The following is a 15,268-nucleotide window of genomic DNA, read 5'->3' on the forward strand; positions in this document are numbered from 1 at the left end:
TGCTCGCTAAATTCTATAATTCTACTCTTAAAAAGCTGCACGAATCTCATTACATAAAAACATCCAAATCTAATCACAAAATGTTTTTATTGCATAGCTTGTTTTGTTTGTATTGAATGCAAACCCTTTATTAACTTGTGTCTCAGTACTTCCTCGAGCCGAATCTCTCTTGTTGCTTCTATTTTGTGCCTTCAGAGCCACTCCTTTTGTAACCATGTACTTCTCCTGATCGCTCCCTTGTTATTGAAGTGAGTGAGACCCAGCGCTGCTTTACAGAAAGAGAACACTCATCAGAGTTAGATTTGACCAGACCTTAATGTGGGCTGTGGCGCAGTGGACTAGTGCGTTGGTGTTCGGATCAGGGGGGCACAGGTTCAAACCCCTCTGCAGTCAGCATGTCGTTGTGTCCCTGAGACACTTCACCTCAAATTGCTCCTGTGGGGATTGCCCACAGTATTGAGTATGTAAGTCACTTTGGATAAAAGCGTCTAACAAGTAACATGTAATGTACCAGCATGAACAAAAGCTTTTGACCTAACAAACTCTTTTTTTCATTGCCTTCTTTCTTGGCATCGTAAATAACATTTCGTCTAGCTGACACTTTTATCCAAAGTGACTTACAACAAGTCCAATCAACCACAAAGAGCAAGAATCCTGAAGGTACATTTGCCTCTAATGGAGGATGGTCGATTTTGGTCATATTGCCCAACTCTTTCTCGCATGTATAACATCCATTTACAAACTCTTGCCATAACTTGATCATGATGATCCATTGCTTCTGTCTGACACCTGCTTCAAGAGTTTGTTGCTTTAAAAAAAATCCCGTAAACGATTACCTACGGCGTGGTTCTCCTGGTTAACTCTAACTTTCGGAATGTTTTAATCCCATTACAGTCCCAACCTGCAAACTGAGTATTTTTCAGTGGGCCGGGGGAGGAGAGGAGTGGGGGTTTTCAGAGTGTATGTGTGTGCAGAGAGAGTATGAGAGTCCCTTTGTATCCCGATGCAGCTACAGGCCCGGCAGTTATGGGTAAGGCTCCCTCATTGCCCTGTTTCCCTCCTCCCCTAACTCCCCTAACTCCCCCTTCAATGGCCCTCTTTGTCTTTCCAAAGTATCACACAGCCGATTAAAGAGAGGGAATTAGGAGTCAGGCTTAACACACAACACGCAGAAACACACATAACTAACTGCAAATGTGCATATAGGCATGTTTCACCATCACGCACTCAACTATAGGGAGAAACTAACTCAAATGCAGTTGCAGTAAACAAGCTGCTGACTTCAGTACATGATTACCAGATTATTTGATCTGATATATTACAAATGACCTGAGGAGATGCTCACACAATCACACTCGTTGTACCCTCCCTAGATATATTGATTCCTGTTTACCTCGACATTATTAGGACATACATCTTCCTACAATCATTGTCGTATCATTTGAACACATCACATATCCAATACTGCCCTTGTTTTTATCAATTGAGCAAACGATTAGCCTACTGTAATATTAGCCCAACAATAACCAGTGTAATATAATCCAAATAAAACAAAGTACAGTGAAATAATGAAAGTATTTGCATCCGATTTATACTTACCAAAAACAAAAGTACTTACTTCAGAATAATATATATTAAATGCATTAATGTGTTCATCACAGCTGGTAATGGTGATTTATATACTGCTGCTGGATATATTAACCTATACTTATATGTATGTCATTATCTATTTATTATTTGATTCATATTTTATATAAGCTAATAATCTGAATCTGTAAAAAGCGGATAAATGTGGTGCAATAACGGCTTCTAAAGTGTAGTGAACTAGAAGTAAAGTAAGTAAAAACACTCATAAGTAAAAGTACAAAAGTATTGGATTGTACTAAAGTACCCAAAGAAAAGAGCTTACTTTGAATCTAGTAGAGTATTGTCATATTTCATTATATTTTACTCCACTCTGTTGTACTATTCTTTATTATTATTATTACCTATTCTTCTTTCTGTGTCTCTGTATGCACCATTTGTACCAAAGCAAATTCCTTATATGCGTAAACCTACTTGATAATAAAAGCGATTCCGATTCCGAATCAAATTATGGATTATTATTGATGTGTTTATCATAGCTGATCGATTTGAATGACTTTATATACTGCTGCTGGATATCTAAACCAAAGAACATAATTAGAGCTCAAAGTTGATATATTAGTTGATTACGGAGGTGTGTGGCGCAGTGGGCTGTGCGTTGGTGTTGGGATCAGGGGGTCACAGGTTCAAACCCCACTGCAGTCAGCATGTCGTTGTGTCCCTGAGACACTTCACCCCAAATTGCTCCTGTGGGGATTGTCCACAGTATTGAGTATGTAAGTCGCTTAGGATAAAAGCGTCTAACAAGTAACATGTAATGTAATGTAATGTAATTTAAAGCTGTCGAATAATTGTAGGGGAGTAAAAGGTACAATATTGGCTTCAAAAATGTAGTATAAGTAAGTATGAAGTAGCATAAAGTGAAAATGCAACTCCAAATTGTACTCATGAATCCTTGAGTTAATGTACTTCTTCATCCCATTCCTCGACTGGCTTCAGTTGATGAGTACAAAGGGATATGTTTATTATCCAGAGGGCAGATTGTTAATGACTGATAGCTAAATGTTCCCCTAGTTGTTCCATTGTAAAAGAGATTCCAGAGAGGCAGTCTTGTATCAAAGCAGATAATCGAGCTTTATTTCAAGTGAGCGTAAAAGGTCATTATTCATCATCACCATCACATGATCTCTGCTGTTGAGAAGCTGTTGCAGTGCAGTTACACAAGCAGGGAAACATCTGAAATACTAAAATGGCAGTCGAATGATGTCCTCATAACAGCGCGCACACAAACACATATAAATAAGAAATTCAACATAAGTTTCACACGTGGCAATTATAATGATGTTAAATAACAAGGGGCTTTAAGGTGTGGGGGATTAAAAGAAGCAGTGCTGCATGCATGCGGTTTGGATCTGTGTGCAGAAGTGACAACAAATGAGTGATAAATATAAAAACAAAGATATCTTTTTTACTTTTAAGGTAGAAATAAAATACTTAAAGTACAGTTCTGTTTCTAAATGGTGGACAGAAATGACAGTCGATTATAGAGAGACATCAATTGATAGTCCAAAAAGGTATTGTTAAAATCAAGGCACATTATTACATTTAATATAAGGCTGTGTTAAAAGTTATTATCTCCTGGAAGCTTTATTTGCACAATCTCTGGCAACTGTTTCTCAGTATTGGCATCAAAATGCTTCTTTTTCTCCAAGACCAAACGACGACCAAAAGATGTGACATTTTGCATTGAATACTTGTCTACATACACATTTTTGAATGGCACAGAATACAAGGCAGTGGTGCATATATTCAGTGGAGATTATAATGGCAAAAAGCATTTAAAATATTAGTAATTGTTCAAACAAACGAAGAAGCTTCTGTTATATATTCTATGACACGTTGCGACCATGATCGATGACAATGGGTTAAGCAAGTATAAATAGAATTGTCTTTTTTCATGAATGTACTTCATAAATGCGTCGTAAAAATAAGGAAAGTCATCACACGTATCAGTGCCATTGTGAGAAAAAGGTCAAAGTAGCTTTTGACACTACAGGAATACTTCAAACCCCAAAATGTACAATTTATCGTCTTTCAATTATCGTCAAATCTCATCGGCATACAGTGATACAAAATAATTCACAATTTGGTTCTTCAGAACTAAATGCAGCTCACCCATAATGATAATAATTCAGAATAATATGTAAAGGGTCAACTTGGAAGCCAAATAATGGTTAAAATGAATATATAATAGTATTTTAAAACCGCATCTTCCAGAATGTTCCTCATTCTTTCATTCATTTTTAATGTTTGACTACTGTAAGCCTATAACAAAGGAAACATGTTAATAAAGTCAGTGTTATTCTGGATGTATAGATATTTTCTAAAATGTCACTTGAAGATGTCTTTACTTGCGTTTTGGAGTTCAATATTGGATCAAATATACTGCAAAATACACCGAGTAGGCCTACTTTTCATTTGTCAAGTTTATAAAAAAGGCTTTACCATGTGGGTATTTCTTATAATCCAATTCTCAATTATCCATTAGTATGAGCATGACTTCCCAAACACTTGTTTTAAAAGAAAATGGCTGTAAACACAGTTTTTCGTTAGGATTTCATGGTAACACGGTATTAAAAAAATCATATGCAAATGGTTATTTTTGGGGGTGAAGTATTCCTTTAAGGCATTAACAATAACTCACATAGAAAGATGTTGAAAATTAAAAACTATTCAGCTACAAAAGGTAGTTTTGAGTCGGGAGAAACGTCTGTAAAATCAGTTTCTTTTATATAAGTTTTGGTCTCAAAACTTTGGTCGTTTTTACAAAAACATCAAATCTGTTTGCAAAAAAACGTACATTTGTAATTTCAAGTATACTGTATACACTATCCTGATAAAAGTCAGTCATCATTACAAGTTGTTTTTCGACTATACATTTCACTTAACAAAACCTCAACAAATGTTATGGCGTTGTACGTCCATGCATGTGTGTACAAAAGGCAAGTGAACACAGCATAACAGTCTGAATTAAATAGGGACAAATGTTCCTCAGAAACCAACACCAGTATTTGTTGTATTGATTTCCAAAGCAATACAAAGCTTACATCTGTTTGATAAAAGGTCAATGTTGCCTGAGAAGCCAAATCGTTTGGCACTGGTACAAAATAAGTTCATGTAGAATGAATTTGGCTCAAAGCTCAAAGTCTTGCTAATTCTCAATGTGTACCAGTTGCTGTTGACCCCTTGTTGCTTGTGATAGAGGTGTGTAGACTACAAGTTGCCCCTTCTTATACACACATTTGATCCTTTTCCACTTATCAATACTTCCTGTTGTGTATTTGGGAGCGCCAGAGGCTTGGTAAAGTAATACATTCTCTGACCACTACACTCTACGCCCTGAATAATCGACCGCTCTTCAAAAGCACCACGCTCCAAGCTCATCCTTGGGCCGTGACAGCATTTCCGCATCTTGGCAGGGCCAGATCGGGGTTTCTTGTCCCCTCCTGCCGCCACTGCCCACTCCCCCGGTGCCTGCCCACTCCCCCCAGCCAAGACCACTTCCTCCTCCAGCGATACTGCCAACGCCGCTCACGCTGCAGCCGATCCTGGGGTCTGACGCGGGGGCTGAAGCTGCACCGGTGCCCTCTGCTCTCGTTGTCTGTCATGGCCGCGTCAGAGTGGTGTAGATGGGCTGTTCCCAGTGCGTGGGGCTGTGTGACTGCGGCACGCTGGCCTGGTCGCTGATGGCCGTGTACAGGGGCCTCTGGGAGGGCCCCATGTAGGAGAAGGCGGAGTACAGCCCTGATGCCTGGCTGGAGTGGGCGTAGTACGGCCCTGAAGCCTGGTGGTCCGCATATTCAGCAAACTGAGCCCTGGAGGCCAATGAGGGGAAGGCTGAGCTGTAGTGAGGGAGGCTGAGGGGGGTGTAGGTGACATGGGACCCTACTGAGGCCGCCTCTCCGAAGTGACCCCCAGCCTCGCTCTTGATCTGAGCCTTGGAGGGATCTGAGGGGCCGTGGTGCTGCATCTGCTGCTGCTGCTGCTTGGAGAGCCAGGCGGCTGAGTGTCCGCTGGCTGCCAGAGCGGAGGAGAGGCCGTAGCTGTACGGAGAGACGGAGGAAGATGATGCTGCTGCTGCTGCTGCTGCTGCTGCTGCCGCGCCGGCACTCTGCCCCACCCCCGGGTGCCCGTTAGGGGGGAGGTACTGGTCAAACTCGTTCACATCGAAGGGCTCCATGTTGGCCATCACCTCGTGGCTCATCTCACCAATGTCCACGTTACCAAAGTCGATGTGAGGTTTACCAGATCCTGGAGCACCGGAGCTTCCTTCTGCTCCCATTGCGCCACGGGAGCCCCCGTTGCCAACCTTTCCACCCCCCGCCTTCCCAGAGTGAGGCTCAGTCTTGGGAGTGGTGGGAGGTGTGGGAGGACTGTGACCTAGAGACACAAGGAAACATAAAGTTACAGTAGTTCTCTTGGCAGAAACTATTACGTTTCTATGCTATGCTGCAGCACCTCTTTTCACCCTCTGTCTGAAAACAGAGCCCAGTCTGCTCTGATTGTTTAGCTGGCCGGCACAGGGATGTCAGACTTTGCAGACCATTTACTGTACATGCACACAAACCTATATAACATACTATAGGAAAGGGAAAACCCCAAAAAGCACAATAGCGCCTCTTTAATATGCCAACATGTGTAGTTGTGATCGAACAGCGTGAGAGACGGTATAGAAGCAGCCCACCTGCAGCATGAGGGTGGCTCCCGTCTGCCAGAGGGGACCCGACCGCCCGGATGAGGGACACATCCAGCTGGAGGCCCTTGTAGTGGGGCTGGCTGACCTCACCCTCCGAATGGCCATCAGCCTCACTTCCTGACCCAGAACCGGGCTTGCCAGTTTTGCGGCGTCGGGGCTGGTACTTGTAGTCGGGATAGTCTTTCTTGTGCTGCTTCCTCAGCCTCTCAGCCTCCTCGATGAAGGGTCGCTTGTCACTCTCATTAAGAAGCCTTGGATAAAAAGAAAAGATGTTAGGTTTGTTTAAGTTAGGAAGAAGAAAATAACCAAATAGGGCACATTGTTATTGTTGGCTTTTTTCTGTTGTATATATTTATTGTATAAAAATTGGTCACACTTTGTTGGAGGAAAATGGTAGTCATCCAAGAAACTTAGTGCATTTTTTGATAACATGAATACTAAAATGTGCACACAGAGGCGATTTCTTGAAGGCTTTGTGTGCAGTTTTTGGCCTGGAAGATAGATATCTCGGTTATACACTCACTAACTTCCTCTTAGTACATGCAAATACATTTTGCTTCAAACGTCTAACCAGCTGCATGTTATGCCACTCCTGCCAGGGGCTTCTGACTGCTGGACAGTAATGAAATAATGAAGGCCAAAGATGCATCCTGTCTGCAAACTTGAACTGAGCTCCTTATTAGTACCGCTGGCAGGAATGGCATGAGAAACTCCTGACCTTCCTCAGCCTTCCTCTTCATCGTGCTTCTGGGCAAATTAACCAATCATGCCTGCAGCCCAAGGTCAAGTCTTCATCTAATTAATGGTAAGTCCCAAAAGGTTAATTCATTTAACATTTCTGACCTTTCTGTCAGCCGATAGCTATCGTTCTGTCTGAGAGAAGAAGAGACTTATGTACGGTCTGACAGAACTTTAAACTTAGGTAACTACAGGGATACTGTGATCAAAAACAAAACAGTTACAGTAAAAGTTTATCATTTCAAAATTGAAAGGGCGTGTAATAGCTTTTACTTTGAAGGTTGAAATCCTCTACTTTAAATGAGAGCAAAATGTGGTGAAAGCATCCCATGATTCCCTCAGGAGCCAATTACCAATCAATGGAACAGAGATGATGCATAAAAGGAAAATAATATTTGGGTTATATATATCATTTGTGTCCATGGGTACAAGTGATCAGCTGATGGAGGCAAAACTGTGCAAGTTAGACCTTAGAAACTAAAGTGGTTTCGTTGGTAAATATTCAGCACAACACACTTAATACTTTCAGCCCTGGCCATGAAATTGACCTTTGGCCTTATGTGGAGCTATTCCCCTCAGCCCTCCACCCTGAATATAAACCCCTGCTCTGTTTAGGATATTTTAGCTTCAGCTTCAACAATATAAATATTCACAATAATGGGACGCAGTAAAAAAGGGGCCATTCGCGTAATGAATACTTTAAGTTTTGGTACTTTAGATATATTTTGCCCCCTCACCTCCACAGCTTCCCCAGGGTCTTGCTGAGCTCCGCGTTGTGCAGGTGAGGATGCTGATCGGCCAGTTTCCTCCTCGCGGCCTGCGCCCAAACCATAAACGCGTTCATGGGCCTCTTCACGTGGGGCTTGTTCTTGTTTCCGGCGTTTGCGCGCACCGGCATGGGCACCAGGGTCCAGTCGTAGCAGTTGAGCACCTGGCTCACCGCGTCACGGATGCCTGCGGGGAAGCGGTCGTCCTCATCTTCCGATTTGATGGATGAACCTCCGGCCACCGAGTCCTCCTGACCCGGGAGCTGCGGCTCCTGCGGCCCGGGCAGAGGAGAGTCTCCCCCAGTAGCACCGGAGGATTGACCCGGTGACATGGAGCGACTATCATCGGACATCCCGGGACTGAGCTCCACCTCCGACAAACTCTGCTCGTCTCTGGACATCTTTCCTAACACACACAAGCCTCCAGGCGGATGAATTTGTTCCTAAATGCTCAGCTCTACCTGTTGAGTCCGATCTGTTACTGTTTGATAGAGAGAGAACGACTGATCCTTGTTAAGTTATAATATGAACTGCCAATCTGTCTCTACTCTCAGTCTCCGTTGCAAGACTCTATGAGGGTTCCACATTAAAGTTCTTTCCATCCGGGTTGTTGGTATCATAAGCGGCTCAGTGCGCACCTTGGACCCCAGCTTACCTGCTAATGCACAGCTGTCTGCACCAAACTCGCCCACTATCACTTCCCACCCTAAACTCTCTCCTCCGGTTGTCCAGCGGGTGAATTCCAAAAGCAAGGACCTGGAAAAAGCAGAATGATGAGGAGGGTTAGTTCAACAAGCCTATAACTATAAGACAGTACCTGCGTCAACACCCAACAACCTATTGATAGTGATGTGATAGTGTTCAAAGTCAAGACACAACAGCATCATTTATTTTTCTTCATCTAAGTAATACACCGTCCATGAGGCTGGACTTGAAAGAATTGGCCCACCCTGTTTTTAACTCGATAAAATACTCCTTTTGTGGGCCTTGACCTTATACTGCCTTATCAGCAAATAACCTCAAGCGATTCCTTTAAATGTCATTGGTTGGGCTACCTCTTAGTCGACTAATTTGTCGTTTCGGTCTTAGTAGAATATTTTTGTTTTTTTCCTTATTTTTTGCCGAATGTCTTATTTTCAATTAAGTTATGAGCTCATCTCTGGTAAGTACAAGACTTAAAGTGATGCTTTTGTATGATTCTTTGTGGAGAAACTCAGTTTTACGAATAGATCTGTCGATTAAACCAACTAAGGATTAGTCGAAAAAAACGTATTTTGTGTTTGGATCCGAATCTTTGTATAAATGATACCTGGTAATAAGTATCAAAGACAGGAGTTAAAGGAATTTATATTTGTTCTAGTTTCATACAGATCGTCTACAAATATTCTGACTCATATTCCTTTCCAAAAATGTTATGTAATGTAATAATCGAAAAGGATATAATAGGCCATATTGAATGTTGTCAATATTCAAAGTGGATGCATATGTTTTTTGTCATCTGCATTAAGTTCATTCATAAAATAAGGATGTGTATTTGTCATTTACTTCTTCTTGAAATGACGTTTTTCATCGCCATCTCTTTTAAAAAGCCTTTTTTGTTAAAAGTCTTTTGAAAAACTAGCTTGCACAAAGAAATGTTAACTATCAGTGAGATTTGTAATATAAATCTAGAAGAAACAAACGTGCATTATCCCCCCAAAAGTGCCTCAAATCGCATATAATTGCATTTTTTTTTCTGAGCCCCACAACTTTTCAACACAAAGTGACGCCCATGGATTACAGTTTTTGCAGAGGTCCAGCTCCTGTTAGCACACTGCCCTTCTGCAGGTTTACCCCCCCTCCCCTCTCTCTAAACTAGCTACTGTTTAAGGTTTAGCAGTTATTCCAAGCTCCCCGGAGAGAAAGTGTTGGAATGACACGAGGCCGCAGCAGCACAGACCTTGGATTTATCCTCTGCACTTCTTGGATAAACATGGCCTGGCGCTGGAAACATAAACCCCCGTCAGTACGCGTGTGTGAATTGGACACAGTCTGTTTGTTAAACAGTGTCCAGTCTATCGGCGGGGAGCAAAATGTGTCCTTGTTTTTGTCCATTAAATAAATCAACACCCCTGCCTCCAACTCCACGTCCTAAATCAGCGAACTTCCTGTGAACCAGCAGCTCACAGCCGGCCGGTTTGTGTTCTGCTCTGGTTTCAAATTGCAGGAAAATTAGCCACCTCGCTCACGTCCACTGACATTATGAAATGGCTTGTCAATTTAACAGTATCTGTGTTCATGTGTGGGTTAAGTTGTGGGGGGGGGGTATATAGTCACGTAGGCTACCCCACCTTTATACTGGAGAAAATGGAACACCTTTTTTATATTTAAAATTAAGCATGAGTGCCTTTACATTCACTTCTGATCCGATTTAGGCATATTACCAAAAGCTACTTAACTTATTAGGCAAGTGTGTCCTGATTCGCTTAATAAAAGTCTGACTTGTTCGGAAAACTAGCTTTGTATCATCTTCAGAGTGAATGTCAGGGATCGTATCCATTTCCAGCAGATTTGCATGTAAAGCTTAACCATCTGTCCGAGGTGCATTGATAAAGACTTTCGCCTGCCACCTGCTGCAGAGACACAATGCGTAAACATCGTGCGTAATGGCACCAAATGCCTCATTGCGCACGTATTAACTGGCTGCTTATAATGTTTTTTTTGTGAAAGTAAGGAGCGAGAATGATCCAGAATCACTTGTTTGAGTTATACATTCTTGTTGTGAGAGACCACATTCATTATAAAGTAATCTTTTTAGCACATTAGGAACAAATCAGGGAATAATGAATTCAACAGAGTCGTAAATCCACATATTTTCTCAGTTACTTTAATCTCTTTTAATATTTATTGTACAAATTGTTTTGTAAACACGCCTCAATTCAGTGCTTGTTGTTAATTATCGTCCTGAGCATATTTACTGTGCGTAATGAATTCCTGTGGACTCATTATCGCCGCTTGACTTGCCAGAGAGTTGGCCTTAATTTGCTTGTTTGGAAACTGTCTGTTTTTGTTTGTTTTTTTCAATTAGTTTCATAATGGCTCATATTTCTAAGTCACACAGCTCCAAAACAACAGTAAATACAAAGAAGCAAGAAGATCGGAGCAAGTGCACTATCTAACAAGTAAACATTTGTAAAAAATAAATAGTTTAGACTTCTTTTACCCATCTCCAACAAATTACATATCAAGTATACGTCTAGTTATTTTTCTCATAGCCTCTTGTAACTTCTAAAAACGTTTCCCTTTGAGAAATCAGATTCTCTTAGTCTGAAAAAAATCAATGTCTCCGTTGGACGGACAGAAAAAGCTCAATTTAAAATGTTTTCTCATGAAACACAGGATGATCAACGTTGTATAAAAATAATACCCGATTCACTTGTTGAACTGGCACACAACTATCCTCTCACCATCATCATGACAGGGATTGTTACGCTTATGATCATAATCCATGACAAAAAGTGTCAGAAAGTATTCTTAAATATTAAACACCACTGACTTTGGTAATGGAGACAATTGAAGATACGATTAGTAAAGAACAAACAAGTCATCAGGAATTTTGGACCAGTCTTAAACCACATCCAAACTCGCGAAAATGTTGCTAATTATAACCAATATTAACGATTATTAAGGTAACATCTCAAATTCTGAGTCGGGGTTCTTCTCTACGATCCCATTGAATACATTTAAAACATGAGTACTTGTTGCTTGGCACAAAACCATCCTCACACCGTCATCAAGACAGGAATGATTAACTTCATGATCATAATCCATGTCAAAACGTTTTAAAAATATGTTTAATTTAATCTGATTTCAGCACTAAATACATATTATTGTCTTCAGTGCTGAAATTACCTGCTATAAAAGCACTTAAAAAAAAATACGATTATTAAAGGACAAATCATCAGTCACTTCATACCAGTCTAAAACGACATCCAATCTCGCAAAAAGTTGTTAAAAATGATCAATATTAAAGACTATTTCATTTAAATGTCTAATTCTGAGTCTGGTTTCTTCTCTAGGATCGAGGAGTGAGAGCCTCCAGCAGCAGCAGAGAGGAAAGAGTTGGAAATGCTGAGCTTCTTACTTCAGTAATGAGAAAAGGAGGTCGCCGGTTTAGCACGAGAGTCCGTGAGTTCCCGAGTTTCCAAAGTGACGCTCGCTCCCGAGCCCCCTCGTTCGCGCTGCCCAAGTATGAATGCGAGCTCTGTGTGTCGTGCAGGGGCTTAAAGGGCTCCTTGTATGAGGCAGGGAGAGAAAAAATAAAAAAAAGATTTGCTGGGGAGGAAAATTCTTAAAGGAGCAGTACGGACACAGGCTCGGGGGTCTCTGATTGGCTGAAAAAATCTCTCTCTCTCTCAAAGAAAAAAAAATAGGGAAAGAAATTCAAGTTTAGTTTCACTAAAATAATTGGATGTTGAAAGAAATGCGTAAATTGTACGTAAGAAATGTTGCGAAAGAAGTTAAGACACGGTTTTCACTTTACACATCTGGTGTTTTAATGCTGGGATATTCCAGTTGTTTTTTTATAATACACACCTTACAAATGACATAGTACTTTCAGAAAGTGTTGTTTGTCTCAATTGAGTGAAGGTTGAACAGTCAGATATGAGCGTGCGTAAATTGTGCGTAAGAAATATTATGCTTGAGAAGTCAAGACAACATTTAGACTTTGAACAACATTCTGTGGATATTTTACCTGGGGATATTCTGTATTTATCTGATCAACACCTGACAAATAACTCAGCCCTTGGTGTTTAATTAAAGTCAGGATTTGTTCCTCTTAAATAAGTGGAGTTTGAATATAGTCAAATGTGAAAATGCTTGAATTGTGAGCAATAAATGTTGCTATAAGGCACGATTCTTAGTTTGAATATGCTCAACCTGCTCAGGCGATTTTACGCTGGGCTAGACAGATTGTATTTCCAAACCTGATGATATAGGTCTTGGGGTTACCTTCAGATACATTCATGTTGTGTTACTCTTAAGAGTGAGTGGAGTTTGAATGCATCAGATAGTGAGTGTGCATAAAATGGGCGAAAAAAGTTACGCAAGATTTGATTTTGTAAACCCTGCCCTTGCGATTTTACTAGGAGAATATTCTGTATTTTTCCCACCTGACAAATTACACAGGCTTTGGTGTGAACTTTAGAGAAAGTTTTGTTTCACCAAAACGAGCGGAGGTTGAATAAAGTCAGATATGAGTGTGCGTAAATTGTGCGCAAAAGATTTTACGCAAGTTTACCCAAGATTAGTTGTGTACACTCTGCTCATGGCGACTTTGGGTGGGGGGATTTTTGCGAATTCCACACCTGACAAATTACACAGTTAATAACGAGTTTGTTTTCCAGAAATCAAATATTTGACGAAAGAGATATTTTAATTACAGGCTTCTTCAATTGTTCAAATGAAACTGTGGAGGAATAACACATTTGAGCAGCTGTAATGTAGAGTCTACACAAATAAAATGAAATCAAGTGTGCCACTGCAGATGTTTCGTGGACAATTCATCAAGTCAGGAAAAATGTTCTTGCGTGTTTAACATTTGATGGTGACGCAGTTTAATTTCACATTTGAGAACATGCTCGGGGCGGGGGCAACACAGTTTTGTCTGTCATGCTGACGAATCCACAAATTTAAAAAAGACAGAAAAAAATGTGTTTGTCTGATCCGTCTGATCATTTCTTGATGAAAAGGGGAATTTACTGGAGTTTATCAAACATGTTCCATGTTCAACTCATAATAAAGATGCAGCCAAATAAGACTTTTCGCACTTTTGTGCAGAATAATCCACCACAATACAATCAAACAGTTTGCTTGGACTGCAAATATAGAAAGGTCAAGGCGTTGGTCCATTTAGTCAGAAACAAACAATTGGAATGCAAAATGATCACTCTGAAAACTGTGATTTTGTTCAAACTTAAAAAAATATGAGGCAACAGTTTCCAAGCAGTTGTCTACTCTTCTGCATTTTGCAAATTGGTTGAACTTCCCAAAGTGGTTTAGGTTTCCTCACACATACAGTAGATATATATTTTTATTTCCACAGTTAAGGCCATTCAAAAACGTGTGTTTGGCAGCCAACAATGCGCCTCTTTATGTGAAAGTGTGAGTTTTATAATTGCATCAGCGCCTCTAAGTGAGAGCCGCAGAGAAATCAAACAGTAGATGCAGAAAGGAGAGACGAGAGAGGACATCGTGGGCCGCGCGGACACAAACACACGCGCTGTTCTTCCCAACAATGACCCCTTGTATCCCCGCCATGCGACACACTGGCACCCAATCCAGAAATCACCACTTTTTTTTTGTCCATTATCCATTAAAGTTGACCGTGATAAGGGAATCTCTCTCTCCTCCTCTCCCCTCCTTTCCTTGCGTCCTTTGTTTTGTTTTTTATCTCAGGTGAATTGTAACCATGTGATCAAAAACGAGCACCCCCTTCCCTCTTAAGTGAAAAAGAGAGTGGGGGAACAAAAAGCAGTTCTGTGCAAATGAAAAAAGGAAAGAAAAGAAGGGAAATGCTTGTGTGTCTTCTCCTTTTAGTGCCACTCTTTGTCCGCGTCTCCACAAACTCTGACATTTACAGGAAAAAAAGCTCCAGGAGCAGAGCCTCGGCCCCGGGGATCTGCGGAGGGATTGGCCGCCTCCTGGAGCTTTAAAGCGGGGATCTTCAGGGAGACACTCCGGGGATTTGGCTCCCACTGTGGAGGATGTCCGGCCCGGCCTCGGTTTGACGTGAGTGCTTGTTTTGGCGTGTGTGTGTTTGTGCGCAAATAATGAAGGAAATGAGCAGGCCCAAAAAATACATTTATAAATAAATTGATGCAATTCTGGCGGAAAATTCGAGTAAATACCCTAAAACACGTTTCTTTAGCCACAAGGTGTTTCAAATAAATGAGTTGGTGTTAGCAGGAACTGTTTCAAAAATGCTTCTAAAGTACATTTTCTAATAATCTTTTTGTAATTTGTTGAAACTATGAATCATAAAAGCAAAGAAATCATTATTCTATGCTTCATTATTTCTTAAATATCCCCATATAGGCTAACGTCGGTCCAAACATGATAATGATGGATGATGTGCACTTTGTTCTGTGTGACAGAAATTAGATTAAGCAAATTGAGACGGATGAGACTGCCAGAAAAACAAGAAAAATAAATTGTGCTTTGTGTATTTATATGCTGCTGCCATGTACTTCAGTGCTAGTTCAAATGTCGATAGAAAGGTGTTTTAAATGTTATATAATATATAAAAGAATATTATATGATGCTTCATTTGTTCCTATTAGGCCTGTTGCATTGCAAGGAATTAAGTATGAAAAGCAGCTGATTAGAAGTGGGACAATTCAACTTAAATAATTATAATACAATTATTTTTCATGAAGTATTT

General features: G+C 40.7%; 1 protein-coding gene across 1 annotated transcript; it reads right to left on the minus strand.

Moving 5' to 3' along the window:
• Nucleotides 1-2,699: 2,699 nt before the first annotated feature.
• sox10 (SRY-box transcription factor 10) lies at nucleotides 2,700-12,161 on the minus strand. Its single transcript, XM_034144165.1, has 4 exons — nucleotides 11,969-12,161; nucleotides 7,816-8,601; nucleotides 6,329-6,591; nucleotides 2,700-6,024 (listed from the first exon to the last, which is right to left on the minus strand). The coding sequence occupies exons 2-4, from the start codon at nucleotides 8,244-8,246 to the stop codon at nucleotides 5,249-5,251; spliced, it is 1,470 nt and encodes a 489-aa protein (XP_034000056.1). The 5' UTR covers nucleotides 8,247-8,601; nucleotides 11,969-12,161; the 3' UTR covers nucleotides 2,700-5,248.
• Nucleotides 12,162-15,268: the final 3,107 nt, after the last annotated feature.

This window comes from Trematomus bernacchii, unplaced genomic scaffold (genome assembly GCF_902827165.1).
Source record: "Trematomus bernacchii unplaced genomic scaffold, fTreBer1.1, whole genome shotgun sequence".
Classification (NCBI taxonomy): Eukaryota; Metazoa; Chordata; class Actinopteri; order Perciformes; family Nototheniidae; genus Trematomus; species Trematomus bernacchii.